The sequence below is a fragment of the Rhinoraja longicauda genome, chromosome 5, assembly GCF_053455715.1.
Source record: "Rhinoraja longicauda isolate Sanriku21f chromosome 5, sRhiLon1.1, whole genome shotgun sequence".
Lineage (NCBI taxonomy): Eukaryota > Metazoa > Chordata > Chondrichthyes > Rajiformes > Arhynchobatidae > Rhinoraja > Rhinoraja longicauda.
Genome location: NC_135957.1, coordinates 3,003,953 through 3,029,724, shown reverse-complemented (window position 1 = coordinate 3,029,724; position 25,772 = coordinate 3,003,953). Strand labels below are relative to the sequence as shown.

Here is a 25,772-nt window from a genome sequence, read left to right as displayed (position 1 = left end):
AGGGCGGTGAATCTGTGGAATTCATTGCCACAGACGGCTGTGGAGGCCGTTATTGCGTATGTTAAAGCAGAGTTTGACCGATTCTTGATTTTCAAGGGTGTCAGGGGTTATGGTGAGAAACCAGGAGAAGAGCGGTGAGAGGGAGAAATAGTAAAGATTCTAAATTAGGAAATGCGTCCAAGGTTATGGGGAGAAGGCAGGAGTACGGGGTTAGGGGGGAGAGATAGATCAGCCACGATTGAATGGCGGAGTAGACTTGATGGGCCGAATGGCCTAATTCTGCTCCTATCACTTATGAACACGAAAAAGCCCACGGTGAACGTTATCAGTCGAGTTGCAGTAATTTATAAAGGCCAGTGTAGCCCCCTATCACCTTACCACAGATCTTCAAGGGTGCTTCCAACTCCAGGAGGATGGGTTGGCTGAGGAAGATTTCCCGTGACTTTATACACAGGCCCCGCACTTCAGCCTCCGTCATCTGTACAATCTTTCCAGGGCGACATCCTCGCACTGCAAAAAGAAAGAATGTAATCAGAGTTTCACACAAAACAATCGACTTTACAGGTTTACCATCAACTCACGGAGCCAAACATCTACTGCCAGCTTCAGTCCTCTACACCCTCCCCAACACGGTGGCACAGGGGTAGAGTTGCTGCCTCACAGCGCCAGGGAGCCGGGCTTGATCCTGACTACGGGTGCTGTACTGTCGGTGCTGAGTTTGTACTCTTTCCCAGGGACCGCATGGGTTTTCTCCGGGAGCTCCGGTTTCCTCCCACACTCCAGTTTTGTAGCTTCATTGGTTTGTGTAAATTGTCCCTGGTGCGTAGGATAGAACGAGTGTGTGGGGATCGCTGGTTGGCGCGGACTCAGTGGGCCGACAGGCCCTGTTTCCACGCTGTATCTCTAAACTAAAGTCTTTCTTTCCCCCGTAAATTGATAAGTTCTAGGAGCAGAATGAGGCCATTCAACCCCTCCGCCATTTAATCGTGGCTCATCTACCTTTCCCACTCAACCCCATTCTCCAGCCTTCTCTCCGTAACAAGGAGAGAAGGGTCTCGACCCGAAACGTCACCCATTCCTTCTCTCCCGAGATGCTGCCTGACCCGCTGAGTTGCTCCAGCATTTTGTGTCCACCTTAGATTTAGACCAGAATCTGCAGTTTTTTCCTACCCTTTTATCTTTTCCAAATACTGTTTGATAACTTGAGAAACGAGATTCTATTTAGACGACTGCTTTGACATCACCTCTGTTATTTTTTTGCTGTTTTAGAAAGCATACATCACCACAATTTGAAAAACCCCTATTCTAAAGTGATTTCTGTTCTTTGAAACATATACACCGATCAGCCAAAACATTATGACCACTGACAGGCGAAGTGAATAACATTGATTATCTTGTTACAATGGCACCTGTCAAGGGGTGGGATATATTAGGTAGCAAGTGAACAGTCAGTTCTTGAAGTTGATGTGTTCGATGCAGGAGAAATGGGCAGGAGTAAAGACCTGAGCGACTTTGACAAGGGCCAAAATGTTATGGCCAGACGACTGGGTCAGATCATCTGTGAAACGGCAAGGCTTGTGGGGTGCTCCCGGTCAGCAGTGGTGAGTACCGACCGACAGTGGTCCAAGGAGGGACAAACCACAAACCGGCGACAGACAGGGTGTTGGGCGCCCAAGGCTCATCGATGTGCGAGGGCAACGAAGGCTATCCCGTCTGGTCCGAACCGACAGAAGGTCGACTGTGGCACAAGTCACAGAAAATGTTAATGGTGATCACGGGAGGAATGTGTCACAATACACAGTGCATCGCACCCTGCTGCGTATGGGGCTGCACACGGAGGACCAACAGCATATTAGGCAGGTGGGCATAATGTTTTGGCTGATTGGTGTACACAATACACATAAGTTAACGTTACCCATGGCAGCATCTCATCTATTTCATACACCTCTTCTCACTCTCTCGCTTCCAGGCCAGGACAAGAACCTTGGAGGAACACTGAATTGCAGACGTTCATTTACAATATAAGACACAATGTGCTGGAATAACTCGGTTAGCCGTGGGAGTGGTCACTGTGGTGCAGCGGTAGAGATGTTGCCTTACAACGTATTCAGCGCCAGAGACCCGGGTTCCATCCCCAACTACAATCAGTAACCCGTGCCTGCCTTCTCCCCATACCCCCTGACTCTGCTAGCCCCTAGAGCTCCATCCAACTCACTTTTAAATTCATTTAAATTTACTTGGGGAAGTAAATGGAGGACACAAAGTGCTGGAGTAACTCAGTGGGTCAGGCAGCATTTCTGGAGAGAGACACAAAGTGCTGGAGTAACTCAGCGGGTCAGGCAGCATCTCTGGAGAAAATGGATGGGTGACGTTTCGGGTCGAGACCCTTCTTCAGACTGCACAGAGAGGGGGGGGGGCTGGTGGAGGAAGTGAGAGAGGGTCTTGCAGAACTCCCATCTGAGAGAGGAGGAGAACCTTTTCAAAGGTGGGCATACCTTGCGGAGATTTTGCAGTGGGTTAGTCAAAGCAGTGGGTCAGTACTGTGAGACCAATGGGTTATTTTAGCGATAAAGTTCAGTTCAGTTTATTGTCACGTGTACCGAGGTACAGTGAAAAGCTTTTGTTGCGTGCTAACCAGTCAGCAGAAAGACTATGCATGATTACAATCGAGGCATTTACAGTGTACAGATACATGATACGGGAATAACGTTTAGTAGAAACATAGAAAGTAGGTGCAGGAGGAGGCCATTTGACCCTTCGAGCCAGCAATACAAGACATAATAATCATGGCTGATCATCCAGAATCAGTGCCCTGTTCCTGCTTTCCCCCCCATATTCCTTGATTCCGTTAGCCCTAAGAGCTATATCTAACTCTAACTCTAGTGCAAGGTAAAGCCAGCAAAGTCCGATGAAGGATAGTCTGAGGGTCATCAAAGAGTAGGGTTGCCAACTTCCTCACTCCCAAATAAGGGACAAAGAGAGACGTCACCACCCCGAGCCCCTCGTGATCTCACCCAACCAGTAGTCACGTGCTCCCGCTCCACCAATGGCGGCCGTCCGGGCCGGGAGGGGGGTTGCTACGCAACCTCCATTAGGCGGCTCGTGGGCCCACACTGTCCTGGACTGCTGCGGCCCCCGGGCTACAGTGTCCGGGCCTACAGTGTCCTGGGGCCTTCAGCATCCAGGCGTAGTGTCCGGGCCTACAGCGCCACCCGGGCCTACAGCGCCACCCGGGCCTACAGTGTCCGGGCCTACAGTGCCACCCGGGCCTACAGTGTCCGGACTTACAGCACCGTCCGGGCCTAATACGAGACAAGGGCGGTCCCGTACGGGACAAACCAATTTAGCCCAAAATACGGGATGTCCTGGCTAATACGGGACAGTTGGCAACTCTACCAAAGAGGTACATAGTAGTTCAGCACTGCTCTCTGGTTGTGATAGGATGGTTCAGTTGCCTGATAACGGCTGGGAAGAAACTGTCCCTGAATCTGGATGGGAGAGGGGAGAAGAGGGAGTGGCCAGGGTGCGACTGGTCCTTGATGATGCTGCTGGCCTTGCCGAGGCAGCGTGAGGTGTAGATGGAGTCAGTGGAAGGGAGGTTGGTTTGTGTGATGGTCTGGGCTGCTGGCCTTGCCGAGGCAGCGTGAGGTGTAGATGGAGTCAGTGGAAGGGAGGTTGGTTTGTGTGATGGTCTGGGCTGCGTCCACTATTTAAACATTAAAGGTTTCATTGCTCCCTTTGCACCAAAGAGCATGGAAGCATAAAGAAAGGAAGAAACCGACAGACTTGGCTGCAGCACATTTACTCATTCAAAACTTCAAAGCAACTGTACAGCTGCAGAGAACAGTTGAGTTGTTTATCACATTGCATCTGCGGTTGCTGCCGATTATATATTTCATTGTGTTTTAAAAGTCAATGACCGCTTTGTAGGGTAAACAAAGTTATTGCATTACTAATGTCCCCACTAAGTCATGAGATAATGTGTTATTGAGAGAACAGGTACCTTTTTTATTAAGAAGTGTTTTACGAGTGGATGGGAATAGAGTGAAAGTCTGACAGCACGGTGACGCAGCGGTAGAGTTGCGGCCCCACAGCGCCAGAGACCCGGGTTCAATCCTGACTGCGGGTGCTGTCTGTACGGAGTTTGTGTGTTCTCATCGTGACCACGTGGGTTTTCTCCGGGTGCTCCACTTTCCTCCCACGCTTCAAAGACCCGTGGGTTTGTGTTTCGGTAAAGTTTGTAAATTGTTCAGAGTATTGTGGCATAGAGTGTCTGGGTTGGTCGCTGGTCGGCGTGGACTCGGTGGGCTGCTTCTGCACTGCATCACTAAATTTACAAAATGGTCTTCAAAAGACAGTCAGCGTCATCAGCCACACACACACTACCCTGGCCACGCTCTCATCTCACTCCTGCCTTCGAGAAGAAGAAGGTGCAGGAGTCTGAAAACTGTGACCTCCAGGGTTCAGGAACAATTTCTTCCCAACAACCATCATGTTGTTGAAGACTACAAACACCAACTAAACTCTGAACTACAAACTCTCTTGATCACAATGATCACAATGAATGGCGGTTCCGGCTCGAAGGGCCAAATGGCCTCCTCCTGCACCTATTTTATATGTTTCTATGTTTCAATACAGCAGCACCATTACATTTCCGATTAGATTAATTTAGGAAAAAGTAAAAATTATAGACAATAAGGAGGCCATTCAGCCCTTCGAGCCAGCAACACCATTCAATGTGATCATGGCTGATCATTCTCAATCAGTACCCCGTTCCTGCCTTCTCCCCATACCCCTGACTCCGCTATCATTATGACCTTTCACTGGAACATTAAGGTCAGTGCGGTGAACAGAGTTTTTCGGAAATCCACTTATATCTTTATTGACAACAGAAGCTGGCCAGTCCCAGGACCGTTAAAGAGTTGCAATTCTTTTAAAATGGTCAAAAGTTTATAACAATAGTGGCAGGACCTTATTTTGAAGTAGTCTATTTAAATCGTAATTGCCATTTCATAGTATGACTGATTTTGTTGTGTAGGTTTAACATCAACACAAAGTTTCCCTCAGTGATCCCCTCTGACAATAGACAATCCCCTCTGACAATAGACAATAGGTGCAGGAGGAGGCCATTCGGCCCTTTGAGCCAGCACTGCCATTCAATGTGATCATGGCTGATCATTCTCAATCAGTACCCCGTTCCTGCCTTCTCCCCATACCCCCTACTCCGCTATCCTTAAGAGCTCTATCTAGCTCTCTCTTGAATGCATTCTGAGAATTGGCCTCCACTGCCTTCTGAGGCAGTGAATTCCACAGATTTACAAGTCTCTGACTGAAAAAGTTTTTCCTCATCTCCGTTCTAAAACAACATGTAACGAGATTGTAATCAGGCAATCAGACACAAGTGCGTAATTCGGACTGTGAATTACTAAAGAGGTCCTGCCTGCCCTGCTATTGTTTGGGGGGAAAATTACATTATTACAAATTCGTCATACCAGATAGGACATAGAAGAGTACAGTACAGGAGCAGGCCATTTGGCCCACATGATGCTAAATTAGACAATAGGCAACAGGTGCAGGATTAGGCCATTCGGCCCTTCAAGCCAGCACCGCATTAATTAAACTAGTGACTGCAGCACTGTCTCAGCGGTCGAGTTGCTGACCACGGGCGCTGTTTGTACGGAGTTTGTACGGAGTTTGCACGTTCTCCACATGGGTTTCCTCCCACACTCCAAAGATGTACAGGTTTGTAGGTCAATTGGCTTCTGTTAAATTGTATACTGGCCCTAGTGTGTAGGATAATGCTAATGTATGGGGTAACGCTGGTTGGCATTGCTTTTATGGGCCGAAAGACCTGTTTCCGCGCTGTATCTCCAAAGTTTTAAATCAAGGCAGATAATCTGCACCTCCCCATTCCTTGCATATCCATGTGTCCATCCAAATGTCTCCTACACGCTACTGTTGTATTTGACTCCACCACTACCTCTGCAACTCACCAAACAGAAACATGCTGCCTGACCAACCGATCCATTATCAGAATATTGTCTGTACTGAAAAGAGAACCGGCTGGCATCCTTATGTGCCTATAAGTCACACGTAAATCAATGGTTGTGAATAGGAGTGCCAATAGACAATAGACAATAGGTGCAGGAGTAGGCCATTCGGCCCTTCGAGCCAGCACCACTATTCAATGTGATCATGGCTGATCATTCTCAATCAGTATCCCGTTCCTGACTTCTCCCCATAGCCCCTGACTCCGCTATCCTCAAGAGCTCTATCTAGCTCTCTCTTGAATGCATTCAGAGAATTGGCCTCCACTGCCTTCTGAGGCAGAGAATTCCACAGATTCACAACTCTCTGAGTGAAAAAGCTTTCCCTCATCTCCGTTCTAAATGGCCTACCCCTTATTCTTAAACTGTGGCCCCTGGTTCTGGACTCCCCCAACATTGGGAACATGTTTCCTGCCTCTAACGTGTCCAACCCCTTAATAATCTTATACATTTCGATAAGATCCCCTCTCATCCTTCTAAATTCCAGTGTATACAAGCCTAGTCGGCAACTATCTCACTCCCAAATACGGGACAAGGTGACGTCACCGCCCCGCGCCCCACATGACCAATGGCACACGCCCGGGCCGGCTGGCGTGTTGCTACGCAACCTCCGTTACACAATTAGTGTACAGAACCATTAACATAAAAGGAGCGGCCTCTATTTCAAGATTTAAGTGCAGAACTAACGCACAATGCAGTAAATTCAAAGCTGTTTGGACTCAAGGCCAAGGAGACCTTTGTCAATAGCTTGCAGTAAACAAACAGTTTTAAAAGTCTTTGATTCTTAAGTGCTGTCAAAAAGTTTAATGTAAGAGTACATTCTGTTCTCAAGTCTCCGAAGCACATCTACAGTGTTGGAGGAAAGTGCGTTGTTGAGGTTGGAATATTAAATACTTACTTCAATACTTACGAACAGAGTAGGTTTGAGTTTTTGGAGATACAGCGCAGAAACAGGCCCTTTGGACCACTGAGTCAACGCCGACCGACAATCCCCGCACACCAACACTAGTAATTAATTTTTTCTCTCAAAACCATTTAATCGTCAAACCTGTACGTCTTTGGTGTGGGGGAGGAAACCGGAGCACCCGGGTGAACCGGGGAGAACCCGGGTCTCTGGCACTGGAAGGCAGCAACTCTACCGCTGCGCCACCATGCGGCCTACATTTTCCACTTTGTAAATAGCCATTTTGTTTTTAGATGTTTAGATTTAGATTTAGAGATACAGCGCGGAAACAGGCCCTTCGGCCCACCGGGTCCGCGTCGACCAGCGATCCCCGCACATTAACACTATCCTACACACATTAGGGCCAATTTTTACATTTACACAGCCAATTAACCTACAAACCCGTACGTCTTTGGAGTGTGGGAGGAAAACGAAGATCTCGGAGAAAACCCACGCAGGTCACGGGGAGAACGTACAAACTCCGTACAGATGGCGCCCGTAGTCGGGATGGAACCCGGGTCTCCGGCGCTGCATTCACTGTAAGGCAGCAACTCTACCGCTGCGCCACCGTGCCGCCCATTCCATGCCACCAGTTTTCCATGCCATGATGGGACTAAGATGGCTGAATGATGTACTTTATTTTTCTGAATGCATTATCATTCTGCAGTTTGTAATTTGGATCTCATTCTTCAGAATAATGTTGCCACTTCATATGCCATTTTGCTCACCTTGCAGGTTGGAACCATTTGGAATCACCCCGACCGAGTTGGTTAAAACACAGTCGCAAAACATAAAATAAAAAAGGAATAATTTCATCCCTCCCCTTGCCCTCGTTAATTTAAGAGTCAAGAGGGTCCCAAAACAGAACTATGAAATAAGGCCATAAGTAATAGGAGTGGAATTAGGCCATTCGGCCCATCAAGTCCAGACCACCATTCAATCATGGCTTATCCATCTCTTCCTCCTAACTCAATTCCCTGCAGACCGCAACATCGGGAGTTCGCAGGTCCCTGGCTGGCGACCAGCATTCGGGAGCTCCAGCCGTAGCAGCTTCGACCGCCCCGAAGCGCGAGGTACAATCAACCCGCCCGCAGGCCCTTCATCGCACTGCGTGGCTCGGCCACAGCACTTTACATCGCCCGGTGGGGGCTCAGGACCTTCATCGGCCTGCTCGGCTCGGCCCTGGGACTTTCCATCGCCCGGTGGGGGCTTCAAAAAGTTGGGAGCCTCGATCACCTCGTGGCACCACGGGAGAAGAATGAGGAAGAGATAAGACTTTGCCTTCCATCACAGTGAGGGTGTGCCTAGAGCAATCACTGTGATGGCTGTTTTGTGTAAAAAATTATATCTGTTTGTCTTGTGCTTTTTAATGTCTACTGCCGGACCCTGACGTGAGAGGACGCTGGCGTTGAGTATTTGCCGCTTTTCCGTCAGGATAGTTTGTCTGTTTGTTTCTATGTTAATTGTTTTTGTAAAGCGCTTTGAGCATGTGATAAGGCGCTATATAAAATAAATGGATTATTATTATTATTATTATTATAACCTCTGACACCTGTACAAATCAAAAATCTATCTATCTCTGCCACTGACTTGGCCTCTTCAGCCTTCTGTGGCAAAGAATTCCACACATTCACCACCCTCTGACTAAATACATTTCTTCTCATCGCCTTCCTAAAAGAACGTCCTTTAATTCTGAGGCTGTGCCCTCTGGTCCTAGACTCTCCCACTAGTGGAAACATCCTCTCCACGTCCACTTTATCCAAGCCGTACACTGTTCTGTACGTTTCAATGAGGTCCCCCCTCATTCTTCTAAACTCCAGCGAGTACAGGCCCAGTGCCGACAAACGCTCATCATAGGTTAACCCACGCATTCCTGGGATCATTCTCGTAAACCTCCTCTGGACCCTCTCCAGAGCCAGCACATCCTTCCTCAGATATGGGGCCCAAAATTGCTCACAATAAATCCTTAGAAATGGAACTGCAGATGCTGGTTTGTACCAAAGATAGGCACAAAGTGCTGGAGTAACTCAGCAGGTCAGGCAGCATCTCGGGAGAAACAAGATGGGTGCCATTTCAGGTTGGGACCCTTCTTCAGGCCGAAAGTGGGGAGGGGTTAAAACTGGAAGCGGGAAAAGCCCAGGACTAATCTACTTGTCCTTTTTGTGACAACCCATCTGCAGATTTGGCCTGATCCTTTCTCACCTCTAGTACTTCCCCACCCCACTTACTTTCAGCCTGAAGAAGAGTTCCGATCCAAAACGTCGCCTATCTTTTTTCGCCAGAGATGCTGCCTGACCCGCTGAGTTGCTCCAGCACTTTGCGTCTATCATTAAATTCTATATACGCATACAGGCATATTTAAAAACGCAAACAACACTGGTGCAAAGACAAACACTATGCCCCCAAGTATAGTTTCGGAGCATATTTGGAGGTTGTGGTGTTTAGTAGCCTGATGGCTGTAGGGAAGAAGCTGTTCCTGAACCTGGACGTTACAGTTTTCAGGCTCCTGTACCTTCTTCCCGATGGCAGGGGTGAAATGAGAGCGTGGCCAGGGTGGTGTGGGTCTCTGATGATGCTGGCTGCCTTTATGAGGCAGCGATTCTTGTAGATCCCTTTGATGGTTTTTTTTTTAGAGATACAGCGCGAAAACAGGCCCTTCGGCCCACCGAGTTCGCGCCGACCAGCGATCCCCGCACACTAACACTATCCTACACACACTAGGGACAATTTTTACATTTACCCCGTCAATTAACCTACAAACCTGCACGTCTTTGGAGTGTGGGAGGAAACCAAAGATCTCGGAGAAAACCCACGCAGGTCACGGGGAGAACGTACAAACTCCGTACAGACGGCGCCCGTAGTCAGGATCGAACCTGAGTCTCCGGCGCTGCATTCCCTGTAAGGCAGCAACTCTACCGCTGCGCCACCGTGCCGCCCTAATGGTGGGGAGGTCAGTACTAGTGTTGGACCGGCAGAGGATAATTGGCTGTCCAGACTGGTTTGTCCACATGGAATCCATTTTCAAGCAGTATTGTCCGAACACACTATTGAACAAATGTTGACATACACGGTGCCTAAGGTAGACACAAAATGCTGGAGTAACTCAGCGGGACAGGCAGCATCTCTGGGTACAAGGAATGTGCGACCTTTTTGGGTCGAGACTCTCCTTCAGACTCAGGGGAGAGAGAGTTACAGAGATGAGAAAGTGTAAGAGACCAAAGAGACTTCTCTTTTGATCTCATACAGAGGTTCCAGAGCCAAGGCCGCAGGGGGCAAATTCGACCCGCTGATCAGCGTGGAAGTCCCGATGTTTCCATCTCCTTGCGCGAGTCGGTCGCCTCGACAGAAGTCGAACTATCTGTCCGTGGGAGAAGCATGGGGGAAGAGAGAAGAAGTTTTTTTGCCTTCCATCACAGTGAAGGGGTGTCTGGAGGAGTCACTGTGATGGATGTTTGTGTTGGAATTGTGTGTCTTGTGTCTTTTGCTCTGTACTGTTGTGGCTGCGTGGCAAATGATTTTCGTTCAATTCACTTTGAATGACAATAAAGGTAATTCAGATTCATTCAGGTTGAGATCGGCCGCCCTACCCGGCCTGGGTGTCACATTTTTGGGGGGACTTCCGGGGGGGGGTTTAAGAGGGTTCTCGTGATTTTGTCCAGTTGCCAGAAACTCGATGGCGGACTTGACCTGCACTGGCTGGAAGCAGAAGAAAGTGCAACAGCAACTGTGGAGGGAGTGGGCAGGCGATGGCTCGGACTAAGGCTTTTCAGAACAAAACGAGAGTTAAAACTTGGAGTTAAGTTAAAAAATCAACTGCAGAGAGTGCAGTCAATGGAGCATGTTCTTTGGGTTCACAATGGAACAATATTTGACAAACTGCGACCGATTCCTCAAAATAGCAATATATTTTAGAGAAATACTCAGAAAATGTAATTTACATTACTGTGCCTAAAATCAAAAGGACTAATAATGTTGCTTCAGCACAACAACTAGTGCAGAGAGAAATAGAAATTTAAGAACGTTAAAACCAAGATTCAAAGAGCAGTATTGATTTTCAAGTAGCAATGTTGTGATTAATTTTGCAATATTGATGTGGACACTTGTTTGACTAGGGTTAGGTCAACAGCTCACTACTCATCTCAACAAGAGCAGAACAACTACACTTCATAGATCTTCTGTTTTTAAGCTTCAGAAAGAAAATCTCTAAATCATGGGAATATGTCAGCCTAGTTACTGGGCTTTAGAGTGGCACAGTTTTGGGCGGTCACGGTGGCGCAGCGGTAGAGTTGCTGCCTTACAGCGAATGCAGCGCCGGAGACCCGGGTTCCATCCCGACTACGGGTGCTGTCCGTACGGAGTTTGTACGTTCTCCCCGTGACCTGCGTGGGTTTTCTCCGAGATCTTTGGTTTCCTCCCACACTCCAAAGACGTACAGGTTTGTAGGTTAATTGGCTTGGTAAATGTAAAAATTGTCCCTAGTGGGTGTAGGATAGTGTTAATGTGCGGGGATCGCTGGTCGGCGCGGACCCGGCGGGCCGAAAAGTCCTGTGTCTCTAAACTAAACTAAAAGCAGTATTGATTTTCAAGTAGCAATGTTATGATTAATTTAGCAATATTGATGTGGACACTTGTTTGACTAGGGTTAGGTCAACAGCTCATTTACTCATCTCAACAACAGCAAAACAACTACCCATGCACTTCACAGATCTTCCATTTTTAAGCTTCATGAAGAAAATCTCTAAACCGTGGGAATATGTCAGCCTAGTTACTGCTCGAAGCCCATTTACTGAAACGTGGTGTATCGACATACGGTAAATTTGATTTTCAGTTGGCGGGTGGGAGAGCGATGAAGGAACACAAGTCATAAAACAAACAGGTTTACAGACAGTCACACTGGCGTTTAGACATAAGACATAAAAAAATAGGTGCAGGAGGAGGCCATTCGGCCCTTCGAGCCCGCACCACCATTCAAAATGATCATGGCTGATCATCCAGAATCAGTACCCCATTCTTGCTTTTTCCCCACATCCCTCGATCCCGTTTGCCCCAAGAGCCAAATCTAACTCTCTCTTGAAAACATCCAGTGAATCGGCCTCCACTGCCTTCTGTGGCAGAGAATTCCACAGATTCACAACTCTCTGGGTGAAAAAGTTTTTCCTCATCTCAGTCCTAAAAGGCCTACCCCTTATTCTTAAACTGTGACTCCTGGTTCTGGACTCCCCCAACATCAGGACCATATTTCCTGCATCTAGCCTGTACAATCCCTTAGTAAAATAAAAAAAGATGACGTCCCAAAACCAGAAAAAGACACAATGTGCTGGAGTAACTCAACAGGTCAGGCAGCATCTCTGGAGAACATGGATGGGTGACGTTTCACAGAGTGCTGGAGTAACTCAGTGGGTCAGGCAGCATCTCTGGAGAACATGGATAGGTGACTAGTCTAGGACTGGTGATAGGAGTGATAGGAGCAGGACTAGAGGGTGTGAGCTATAGGGAGAGGTTGAGCAGGCTGGGTCTCTATTCCTTGGAGGGCAGGAGGATGAGGGGAGATCTTATAGAGGTGTACAAAATGATGAGAGCGGGTAAACGCACAGAGTCTCTTGCCCAGAGTAGGGGAATCGAGGACCAGAGGACATAGGTTTAAGCTAAAGCGGAAAAGATTTAATAGGTATTTATTTCACAAAATGCTGGAGTAACTCAGCAGGTCAGAAGGAACGGGTGACGTTTCGGGTCGAGACCCTTCTTCAGACTATTTGTCTGAAATAAAGATTTAATAGGAATCTGAGGGGTAACTTTTTCACACAGAGGGTGGTGGGTGTATGGAACAAGCTGCCAGAAGAGGTAGTTGAGGCTAGGACTATTGCAACGTTTAAGAAACAGTTAAACAGGTACATGGATAGGGCAGGTTGGAGGGATATAGGGCAAACATTGGCAGGTGGGACATGTTGGCCGGTGTGGGTGGGTTGGGCCGAAGTGCCTGTTTCTATGCTGTATCACTCTATGACCCCATGGCCTTATACACCTCTATCAAATCACCTCTGTCTCCTACACTCCAAGGAATGAAATCCTAGCCTGCCTCACATCCCCGTTTAACTCAGTCTAGAGTACTGGCAACATTTCTTGTGCACTCTTTTCAGTTTATTGGCATCTTTCCCTTTAGCTGGGCGACCAAAACTGAACACGGACGGGCCTGGATAGATTGATCCATATGGTGGATGTGCACAGGATGTTTCCACTAGTGGGAGAGTCTAGAACCAGAGGTCACAGCCTCAGAATGAAAGGATGCTGACCGGGAGCACCCCACAAGCCTTGCTGTTTCAGAGATGCTCTGACCCAGTCGTCTGGCCATAACAATTTGGCCCTTGTCAAAGTCGCTCAGGTCTTTACTCCTGCCCATTTCTCCTGCATCTAACACATCAACTTCAACAACTGACTGTTCACTTGCTGCCTAATATATCCCACCCCTTGACAGGTGCCATTGTAACAAGATCATCAATGTGATGTCAGGGGTGTGGGACAAAGGAAGGATATAGGTGGAGACAGGAAGATAGAGAGAGATCTGGGAAGGGGGAGGGGAAGAGAGGGGCAGAGGAACTATCTAAAGTTGGAGAGGTCAATGTTCATACCGCTGGGCTGCAAGCTGCCCAAGCGAAATATGAGGTGCTGTTCCTCCAATTTCCGGTGGGCCTCACTATGGCACTGGAGGAGGCCCATGACAAAAAGGTCAGACTGGGAGTGGGAGTTAAAGTGCTCAGCCACCGGGAGATCAGGTTGGTTCAGGCGGACTGAGCGAAGGTGTTGAGTGGTATGAACATTGACTTCTCTAACTTTAGATAGTTCCTCTGTCCATCTCTTCCCCTCCCCCTTCTCCCTCTATTTTCCTGTCTCTACCTATATCCTTTCTTTGTCCCGCCCCCTCCCGACATCAGAAGGGTCTCGACCCGAAACGTCACCCATTCCTTCTCTCCTAGATGCTGCCTGACCCGCTGAGTTACTCAGCATTTTGTGATACCTTCGATTTGTACCAGCATCTGCAGTTCTTTTCCCACACAAGATAATCAATGTTATTCACTTTACCAGTCAGTGGTCATAATGTTTTGGCTGATCGGTGTATGTGGCTACTCAGTGGCGCAGCTGGTAGTGCTGCTGCCTTACAGCGCCAGAGATCCGAATTCGATCATAACCTCGGGGGCTGTCTGTGCGGAGTTTGCACGCTCTCCATGTGGTTCGCTTCCAGGTGCTCCAGGTTTCCCCCCCACATCCCAAAGATGTGCGGGTTTCAGGGCTAAAATGGCCTCTGTAAAAAAAATTGTCCCAAATGTGCAAGGAAAGAATACCAAAGGCCGGCGAGGCAGCACTTGTGTGAACAGCTGATCGACGGTCAGCACGGACTCAGTGGGTCGAAGGGCCTGTTTCCACGCTGTATCTCTGCACTGAATATTCATTTTGAAAACTGCATTAACTGCTCTTTCTGAAAAAATAAATCCCTTTCTGAATGTCTCTCCTTGAGCAAAAGTATAGAAATTGATGTATACGATACAGGAAAGAAATCTGAGCACAAAGACAGAATGTTACGGTGCACAGTGCCTTCATGGTACTCTGTTAAAAATAAGTCCAGCTGAGCAGAATGGCACATGAGTGCAGGGCACCATTTTATAACAGAGGTTAGCATTATCTGATTACAAGTTTAATTGCAGTCAACAAGCACGCCTGACTTGCTTACAATAGGAGAACTGTGCGGTCAGGCTTTATAATAATTTCAAATATTGACATAATGCAATTTCAAAAACAAAATATTAGCGATGCTGAAAATCTGACTGATCTAGACAATAGACAATAGGTGCAGGAGGAGGCCATTCGGCCCTTCGAGCCAGCACCGCCATTCAATGTGATCATGACTGATCATTCTCAATCAGTACCCCGTTCCTGCCTTCTCCCCATACCCCCTGACTCCGCTATCATTAGCTCTCTCTTGAATGCATTCAGAGAATTGGCCTGCACTGCCTTCTGAGGCAGAGAATTCCACAGATTCACAACTCTCTGACTGAAAAAGAGTCTAGTCACGCATTATATCCCCCACAGCTATTTCGAACATGTTATTGTTTCTGGTGCAAGGAATATTAACCACGATTTCACTATGTTACCCAGCAAAAACTTCGCTTGTGAGTTAGTTTCACCCTATGTGTTCAATTTGAAACATCAAGCAAAGACTCACAAACAACATGGCTTTCTGGTTCTCGTTCCAGGCAGGAGAGCAGAGGGAATGTGCTTTATTTACAGAGTAAGCATTCTGTGTTTTAACCTTCAGTGTGGCGCTCAAAATGGTAGACAGACAGTTGGAAGTAAATGAGATTTTGCTTTAACAAAAAAAAAAAAATGCATTTGGAAAAATACATTCACTGGAATTTAGACGGATATTCACTGGAGTTTAGAAGGGTGAGAGGGGATCTTATAGAAACGTATAAAATTATAAAAGGGCTGGACAAGCTAGATGCAAGAAAAATGTTCCCAATGTTGGGGGAGTCCAGAACCAGGGGCCACAGTCTAAGAATAAAGGGGAGGCCATTTAAAACTGAGGTGAGAAGAAACTTTTTCACCCACAGAGTTGTGAATTTGTGGAATTCTCTGTCATTGAGGGCAGTGGAGGCCAATTCACTGGGTGGATTTAAAAGAGAGTTAGATAGAGTTCTAGGGGCTAGCGGAATCAAGGGATATGGGGAGAAGGCAGGCACGGGTTACTGATTGTGGATGATCAGCCGTAATCACAATGAATAGCGGTGCTGGCTCGAAGGGCCGAATGGCCTCCTCCTGCACCTATTTTCTACGCTTGTTCACTGGCACAAAGATTCAACCGACACACAAAAGCACGTAAACTATGTTCAGTTCAATGGAATGTGCAGATTGAGTGCACATTACTAATTTTGTTTAGAGAAATAGGCCCTAAGGCCCACCATGTCCACGTTGGCCAGCAATCATCCCTACACTTTTTCTATCCTGCACAATAGGGAAAATTTACAGAAGCTAATTAACTTACAAACCCGCACGCATTTGGAGTGCGAGAGGAAACCAGAGCATCCGGACAAAACCCACGTGGTCACGGGGAGGATGTGCAAACTCCGTACAGACAGCACCCGTAGTCAGGATCAAACCCGTGTCTCTGGCGCTGTGAGGCAGCAACTCTACCGCCGCCCACGGCAGTGCAGCCGTAGAGTTGCTCTCTAGACACTGATGAAAACATGGGTTTGTGCTGTCCAAATTCATCTTGTCTGCTGCTCCATCGCTCTGGCTGCAACTCCAAACATCTGTTCACTGATGCACAGAGTGGACGAGCTCTGGTTGCATAACACCCTGATGTTTTAGTTCTTTTACAGTTTAGTTTAGAGATACAGTGCGGAAACAGGCCCTTTTCCGCCCACCGGGTCCGCGCCGACCAGCGATCCCCGCACACTAACACTATCCTACACCCATGAGGGACAATCTTTACATTTACCAAGCCGATTAACCTACAAACCTGCACGTCTTTGGAGTGTGGGAGGAAAACGAAGATCTCTGAGAAAACCCAGGCAGGTCACGGGGAGAACGTACAGGCAGCACCTGTAGTCGGAATGGAACCCGGGTCTCTGGCACTGCATTCGCTGTGAGGCAGCAACTCTACCGCTGTGCCACCGTGCCGCATTTTGAAAGGCAGGAAACCAAGATTGATGGAGAACTCATGAACCCGTGCTTGTGGAGACACATTCTCATAAGCAAGAGCATATTTCGTAAGCATCAGCCCAGCAGAACCTTCCTGTGAACCGCAGTTAACTTTCAGAATACCAAGATTCCCAGAGAAATGAAATAAAGATTCTTTAATCCATTGTTTAGACTTTAGGGGAGTTAGACTTTAGACACAGCAAGGAAACCCACCGAGTCCACGCCGACCAGCGATCACCCCGTACAGTACCAGCACTATCCTGCACACGAGGGACAATTCACAATTGTTTTTTTAAACCAAAGCCAATTAGACTACAAACCTGCACGTCTTTGGAGTGTTTGAGAAAGCCAGAACACCCAGAGAAAACCCACGGAGATTTTGGTCACAGGGAGAACGTACAAACTCAGTGCAGGCAACACCCGTAGTCAGGATCGAGCTTGGGTCTCCGGCGCCGTGAGGCAGCAACTCTACCGCTGCGCCAGCATGCAGCGTAGGTTTACTAGGTTAATTCCTGGAATGGCGGGTCTGTCGTATGTTGAAAGACTGGGCTTGTATACATTGGAATTTAGAAGGATGAGAGGAGATCTTATCGAAACGTATAAGATTATTAAGGGGTTGGACACGTTAGAGGCAGGAAACATGTTCCCAATATTGGGGGAGTCCAGAACCAGGGGCCACAGTTTAAGAATAAGGGGTAGGCCATTTAGAACTGAGATGAGGAAAAACTTTTTCAGTCAGAGAGTTGCGAATCTGTGGATTTCTCTGCCTCAGAAGGCAGTGGGAGGCCAATTCTCTGAATGCATTCAAGAGAGCTAGATAGAGCTCTTTAGCGGAGTCAGGGGGTATGGGGAGAAGGCAGGAACTGGGTACTGATTGAGAATGATCAGCCATGATCACATTGAATGGCGGTGCTGGCTCGAAGGGCCAAAAGGCCTCCTCCTGCACCTATTGTCTATTGCCACCGTTGTCCCTGTTCTCTGGTCGTTCCATTGCCCCCATTCTGAATCTAAAAGGCCTGTCACGCTTAGCCACACATCCAAACTACTCTTCCTCCAGTGCCTGTCCATTCCGCTTTACAAATGATTCATTGATCCTCCATTCACCAGCTTTGCAGGTAGACTCTTCCACAAATTCTGGAAATTCTAAGTCATTTCACTGATCTCCCAAAAATGCCATCCTGCTGAGGAATCAGCACCTCCAGTTACATTAGCAAAAACACTGGATGCCTTGGATGCGGAGAGGATGTTTCCACTAGTGGGAGAGTCTAGGACCAGAGGGCACTGACTCAGAATTAAAGGACGTTCCTTTAGAATGGAGAGGAGTCATTTCTTTCGCCAGAGGGTAGTGAATCTGTGGAATTCATTGCCACAGACGGTTGTGAAGGCCAAGTCATTGGGTACTTTTAAGGTGGGGATTGACAGATTCTTGATTAGTACGGGTGTCAGGGGTTACAGGGAGAAGGCAGGAGAATGGGGTTGGGAGGGAGAGATAGATCAGCCATGATTGAATGGTGGAGTAGACTCGATGGGCCGAATGTCCTAATTCTGCTCCTATCACTTATGAACACTCAACATCCTAAAAATATCTATCAGGCTAGTTATTACCCCAATGTGGAGCAAATGACATTCCTCGTATGTCGCAAAACATACTTGGCTAATAAAGTATGACTGGGATTGTGGTTGATTGTGAACATCCCAAGGAGAACGATGACCATATTTCTCGATGCTCACGTCAGAAGGCTTTCATCTGCGCTACACAAAGTAGCCCAGTCTAAATTCTGTACACAAAATGCTGGAGTAACTCAGCGGGTCAGGCAGCATCTCAGGAGAGAAGGAATGGGTGACGTTTCAGGTCGAGACCCTTCTTCAGACGTTTTGCAAGGTGCTAAGCTTATCAGCCTGTACCTTGAGGAGTTGCCTTGAGGAGATACCTTGAAGAAGGGTGTCGACCCGAAACATCGCCCATTCCTTCTCTCCAGAGATGCTGCCTGACCCGCTGAGTTACTCCAGCATTTTGTGTCCATCTTCGGCCGACACCTTCTGGCATTTTGTTTCCTACCCGTCTTGAACAAAGGGCACGCGACTGCAGTTTTCCGATCCATGGGTCCCGTCTCTATGCCACAGTTTTGAAAAACCTAAAACAATGGATGTACTGTCTCCGGAGGTCCTTTTAAACCCTTGGCTGCACCTCACCAGGTCCGAACAATTTGCCCAGTTTCAGTCCCATTTGCTATTTCCAATACCTTCACCGGGCGATATTCAAGGTACTTTTTTTTAAGAGTCTGTGGAGAAACTACTGTGGAGAAAGGAATTCAATTGCACAATCTGTGCACAATATGAAGATACGCCTGGGTAGACACAAAATGCTGGAGTAACTCAGCAGGTCAGGCAGCATCTCGGGAGAGAAGGAATGGGTGACTGAAGAAGGGTCCCGATCCGAAACGTCACCCATTCCTTCTCTCCCGAGATGCTGCCTGTGTCGCTGAGTTACTCCAGCATTTTGTGTCTACCGTCGATTTAGACCGACACCTGCAGTTTTTGTCCTACACATGAATAAACACCTTGCAGGATTATACAAAATTCTGGTTCCTAGTGGCCAAATCTCGTCAAGTTGCAAGAGGTATCAGTCAGCACATAGTTGGTCTCCTATGCACCAAGAGGGTTTAGAAACAAAAATATCTTCACAGAAATCAAAGATAGAAGGCACTAAGGGTGCTCGTTTACACAAAAAAGACAGCGTTGGAATTGGAGCTGATCATCAACTTCCGTAGGTCACATAACGGGGAATACGCCCCGATCTTTATCAACGGGGACAGTGTGGAGAGTGTGTCCAGCTTCAGGTTTCTGGGCACTCAGATTTCGGAGGACCTAACATGGTCCAATAACACTGCTGCGCTGGTCAAGAAGGCACAGCAACGACTGTTCTACCTAAGAACACTGAAGAAGTCTGGTCTACCCCAACAGCTGCTGGGGGTGGAGGGAGGGAGGGGGAAGGATAAGGGGTGTTGAGGGGGATGGGGTGGAGGAGGGGAGGGGAGGGGGGGGATGGAGGGGAGGGGAGGGGTAGAGGGGAGGGGGAGGAGAGGGTGCTGCACCAATGCAGGAGAGGTTTGGGCCCAACGGGTCCACTTGGTCTAGTTATTATTATTTCAGTGCACTATGTTTACATATTGTGTTGTGCTGCTCAAGTATGAATGTCATTGTTCTATCTGGGACACTTGACAATAAAACGCTCTCTTGACTACTTGGATGGGAGAGGGATGGAGAGGGGGAATGTAAGGATTACTTCAAGTTCTCCAACTTCCATCCTTAACTCACACTCTTTTCATACAACTTTCTACCCATCAAAACCCCCCTCACCTGTAGGGAAAAAAACCCTGCAGATGCTGCTTTAAATCGAAGGCGGACACAAAATGCTGGAGTAACTCAGCGGGACAGGCAGCATCTGTGGAGAGAAGGAATGGGTGCCATTTCGAAGAAGTATATCGACCCGAAACATCACCCGTTCCTGCTCTCCCGAGATGCTGCCTGACCCGCTGAGATGCCCCAGCATTTTGTGCCTACCCCCCCTCACCTGGATCCACCTATCACTCGCCAGGCTTTGCACTGCCTCTCCTCCAGCTTTCTCCCCCTACCCGCCACAATCAGCCTGAAGGACGATCCCGACCCGAAACGTCGCCAGTCCATATTCTCCAGAGATGTCGTCTGATCTGCTGAGTTACTTCAGCACCTTCGCTAAGAAATTAGATGGGCATCCCAAGTTGTCAGGCTCTTACCAAACCTTTTCAACAGGATTTCTTCAGGGTATTTTGTACAGTTAAGTAAGGACGACTTTGAGGGAGCGTCTTCCATTCAAATTCAGAACTATATTAAACATTGGGTTGCAAATAAAAGACAGTTCCCTCAAGGGAATATCTCATTGAGTCAGGATGGATTAATTTTGGATTCTTCTTTAAAATAGACATTAAAACAAATATTTCTGCCACAGGGCTTAGTCCAATTACATAGCATGCATTAAAAAAATAATCCAAAATCAGGGTGGCACGGTGGCAAAGAGGTGGAGTTGCTGCCTGACAGCGCTAGAGACCCGGGTTCGATCCTGACTACGGGTGCTGTCTGTACAGAGTTTACACATTCTCCCCGTAACCGCGTGGGCTTTCTCCGGGTGCTCTGGTTCCCTCCTGCACCCCAATAGGCTACAGATTTGTAGGTTCATTGGCTTTTGTAAAATTGTAAATTGTTCCTAGTGTGTCGGATATTGCCAGTGTACGATGTGATCGCTGATCGGCGCGGACTGTGTGACCAAAGGGCCTGCTTCCACGCTGTATCTCTAAAGTTTAAAATCAGGTGAATACCATTTATAAAGGCGAGGTAACAAATATATTTTAAAACAGCCACATCTGATTTATTTTATTTCCACAAAATTAGATCAAGGATTTCAACCAGGAAATTCAACCATCTTTTTGACTATTGATAGGCCCATGTATTCTTAAGGCACACAAAATGCTGGAGTAACTTAGCGGGTCGGGCAGCATCTCTGGAGAACATGGATGGGTGACGTTTCACAGAGTGCTGGAGTAACTCAGCGGGTCAGGCAGCATCTCTGGAGAACATGGATGGGCGACGTTTCGCAGAGTACTGGAATAACTCAGCGGGTCAGGCAGCATCTCTGGAGAACATGGATAAGTGATGTTTCAGGTTAGGACCCTTCTTTAGACTGGATGTTTAATAATATGGAATATATATATGATGATGATGATGATGAATTTCTGTGATTTCCCCACACAGGTAATTCTGCTACAACGCAATATTTGCATTCCTAAACTCCTGATGTTATAGAAAATTACGTTATACGGATAATTGTATCAACAGTGAAAAGTGGGTTCAATGCTGGAGAGTTTTTCATTCACAATAACAATGTTATTTTTCCTATTTTTCAAAATGAGTCTTTTAAACAAGCTTTTTTTTTTATTGCAAGCTAAAAATACTAAAGGCTGTATGTTACATTCTTTAATAGAGTATTGTGGCACGAATTAATAGAAGTGATCACACATCAATTTCAATGGCTAACTGCGGTTCACGTAGCAGCTGTGTTCTTAAGAGACAATGGTGCCTGATTACTGCAGGGAAGTTACATGGAAATAGTTTCCCCCAAAATTGTTTCAAGCTTGAAAGGGTTCAGAAAAGATTTATGAGGATGTTGCCAGGACTAGAGGGTGTGAGCTGTAGGGAGAGCTGAGCAGGCTGGGTCTCTATTCCCTGGAACGCAGGAGGATGAGGGGAGATCTCATAGAGGTGTACAAAATCATGAGAGGAATAGATCGGATGGATGCATAGTCTTTTCCCCCAGAGTAGGGGAATCGAGGACCAGAGGACATAGGTTCAAGGTGAAGGGGGAAAGATTCAATAGGAATCCGAGGGGTGACTTTTCCCACACAGAGGGTGGTGGGTGTATGGAACAAGCTGTCAGAGGAGGTAGTTGAGGCTGGGACTATCCCATCGTTTACAAAACAGTTGGACAGGACAGACTTGGAGGGTTATGTACCAAGTGCAGGCAAGTGGGACTAGAATAGCTGGGCGAGTTGGGCCGAAGGGCCAGTTTCCACACTGTATCACTCTATGACGCTATGACTCTAATCCTAGACAGCTTTTGTTTCGGCAGTTTGTCAGTTTCCAAAGTAATGTTTAACTAGTTCTCTATTCACAAAATGCTGGAGTAACTCAGCAGGTCAGGCAGCATCTCAGGAGAGAAGGAATGGGTGACGTTTCGGGCCGAGACCCAAAACGTCACCCATTCCGTCTCTCCTGAGATGCTGCCTGACCTGCTAAGTTACACCAGCATTTTGTGAATAAATACCTTCGATTTGTACCAGCATCTGCAGTTATTTTCTTGCACTTTAAGTAGTTCTCTGTCTCCCAATTACAAGAACGAAGAAGCGTTGCGACCCGAAACGTCACCTATCTATGTTCTTCAGGGATGCAGCCTAACCCGCTGAGTTACAGTTTTTAGTAATTCAGAAGGATACTTCAAGACAAAGGTGCCATTACACCAAATAAGATGCCCCCCTCCCATCCCACAAACCTTTGAATTTCAGTAACACACATTCTCGGGTGATAAGTTCATGTCTGAGGAGCATAATAAGGCCATTCGGCCCATCGAATCTACTCCGCCATTCAATCATGGCTGATCTCCCCTTCCCTCTCAACCCCATTCTTCTGCCTTCCCCCTTTGACATCCACACGAATTACGAACCCGTGTCGGAAAAAACCCGATGTTTTTTTCCTACATATTTCGCTGCTCCACTGCAAAATCTCCTCAAGGTATGTCTACTTTGAAGAAGTTCTCCTCTTCTCTTCGACGAGAGTTTAGCAACATGTGCTGGCTCTGGAGAGGGTCCAGAGGGAGGTTTACAAGAACGATCCCAGGAATGAGTGGGTTAACATATGATGAGCGTTTGTCGACACTGGGCCTGTACTCGCTGGAGTTTAGACGAATGAGGGGGGACCTCATTGAAACTTGCCGAATAGTGAAAGGCCTGGATAGAGTGGATGTGGAGAGGATGTTTCCACCAAAGATACTAGAGGAGCAAGATGGACCACTCCGTTGAAATCGCCTACACTGAAGTGTAGTACGCAAAGTAGCGTAACGTCCGCCATTTTAGTAAGCAAAACCCGCCGTTCGCTCTGCCTCTCGCAGTGTAATCAGTGTTTTGGGGGAACAGTATGTGTGATGATACCATTAACATGCCGAATATATCTCATCCATCATTTCACAGATTTTTGTTATTTAAAAAAAAAAATGTTTCTGCAAGTTTCTGCCTACTAAAATGGCGCCGTGACGTACTACGGTTTTCAAGGGTGGAGTGGTCGTCTTTGCTGTTTGGTTTCCACTAGTGGGAGAATCTAGAAACAAATGTCACAGCCTCAGAATTAAAAGACGTTCCTTTAGGAAGGAGATGAGGAGGAATTTCTTTGGTCAGAGGAATCTGTGGAATGTTTTGCTACAGAAGGCTGTGGAGGCCAAGTCAGTGGATATTTCTAATAGATAGATATAGATAGGCAGAGATAGATACATTATTGATTAGTACGGGTGTCAGGGGTTATGGGGAGAAGGCAGGAGAATGGGGTTAGGAGGGAGAGATAGATCAGCCATGATTGCATGACTTGATGGGCCGAATGGCCTAATTCTGCTCCTTGTCACTTATGATCTATAATCTTTCCTCTCCCCTCTCAATCCTGATGCTGGGTCTCGACCAGAAGTGGTGAGGCGCCTATAGCTTCCACAGATGCCGCCTGACCCACAGAGCTCTTCTGCTTCTTTGCCTCCGGCACCTGATTGTTTAGTGGCAGCATGCACACGCGCACACACACATCCCATACACACCCACACACACCCTACACACACACCCCACGCACGCGCACACACCCCCCACACACACACCCCCCACACACACACACACGCGCACCACACAGATGCACCACACACGCACACCACCGCACGCACGCACACACACGCACACAAGCACACACGCACACACACACACACACACAAACTCAGCAAACAGTGGCGGAAAAATCTGAACAGGGTTGTCAAATGAGTGGAATCAGGAAAGGAAAATTACTGACATCGGCTCAAGTCGAAAACACATTCCAGCGTGGATTCATGAGATTCCTCTACAGCTCAAAATAGTCTGGGAAGTGATTCTGGTCCTGTGGAAAATATGCTGGGATTTTAAATCTCGCGACTTGTTTGAGTGACCCTCGCGCACAAACCTGAGGCAATGATAACCTGCTTGTGACACGCTCACCCACAGGCCCTTCCAATATGATCATGGCTGATCATCCAAAATCAGTACCCTGTTCCTGCTTTCCCCCCAAATCCCTTGATTTCGTTAGCCCTAAGAGCTAAATCAAACTCTCTCTTGAAAGCATCCAGTGAATTGCCTTCCACTGCCTTCTGTGGCAGAGAATTCCACAAATTCACAACTCTCTGGGTGGAAAGGTTTTTCCTCATCTCAATCCTAAATGGCCTACCCCTTATTCTTAAACTGTGACCCCTGGTTCTGGACTCCCCAACATCGGGAACATTTTTCCTGCATCTAGCCTGTCCAATCCCTGAAGAATTTATCTGTTTCTGTAAGATTCCCTCTCATCCTTCTAAATTCCAGTGAATATACGAATACTACAATACCACCATTTTACTCCAGCACTTTGTGCTTTGATTGTAGTTTAAATTAGTTCATTTACTCTAGCATTATGTGTCTATCTTCAGTGTAAACCAGCATCTGCAGCTTCTTCCTACACAATACTACCATCTACATCTCGGACTATCTTTAATTGGACTTTACCTTGCACTAAATGTTATTGCCATCATCCTGTGTCTGTTGTCACTGTGGACGGTTTGATTGTAATTCATGTATAGCTGACTGGATAGCACGCAACAAAAAAGCTTTTCACTGTACCTCGATACTACATGTGACAATAAACTAAACTACAATCAAAGCACAAAGTGCTGGAGGAACTCAGCGGGTCAGACAGCATCTTTGGAGGGAAAGGGCAGGCGACATTTTTCGGGTTGAAACCCTTCTTCAAACTGTCCATTCCTTCCACAGATGCTGCCTGACCCTCTGAGTTCCTCCAACACATTGTGCTTTGAGACAGGCACAAAAAGGTGGATTAACTCAGCGGGGCAGGAAGCATCTCTGGAGAGAAGGAACGGGTGGGTCGGGTCGAGACCCTTCTTCAGACCTACAAATCACGATTCCAGCACCTGCAGCTGCTTGCGTCTCCACTATCCAAATACTACATTTGGCATGGCAGCTATAGCTGTTATTGCACATTTATTCACAAAATGCTGGAGTAACTCAGTAGGTCCGGCAGCATCTCAGGAGAGAAGGAATGGATGACGTTTCGGGGCGAGACCCTTCTTCAGTTTCAGTAACCCAGATTCAACCCTGACTTCTGGTGTGGAGTTTGCATGTCTTCGCCCATGTGGTCTATACTTCTCCGTGGATTGTCACCTTGTGGTGGTGGAGAAGCTCGTGTGGTCCTGAGATCCTGAGAGCGATGCCGTCTGGAGCCACACTCCT

General features: G+C 47.4%; 1 protein-coding gene across 2 annotated transcripts in view; it reads right to left on the bottom strand.

Annotated features, from left to right (window-relative positions):
* The window catches only part of LOC144593347 (serine/threonine-protein phosphatase PP1-beta catalytic subunit), a 134,712-nt gene that overhangs the window by 74,721 nt on the left and 34,219 nt on the right, over positions 1-25,772 (bottom strand). For both annotated transcript variants that reach the window (XM_078398785.1, XM_078398786.1), the window contains exon 2: positions 379-510. In XM_078398785.1, coding sequence (XP_078254911.1) covers positions 379-510 — 132 coding nt within the window. The remainder of the gene's footprint in view (positions 1-378; positions 511-25,772) is intronic.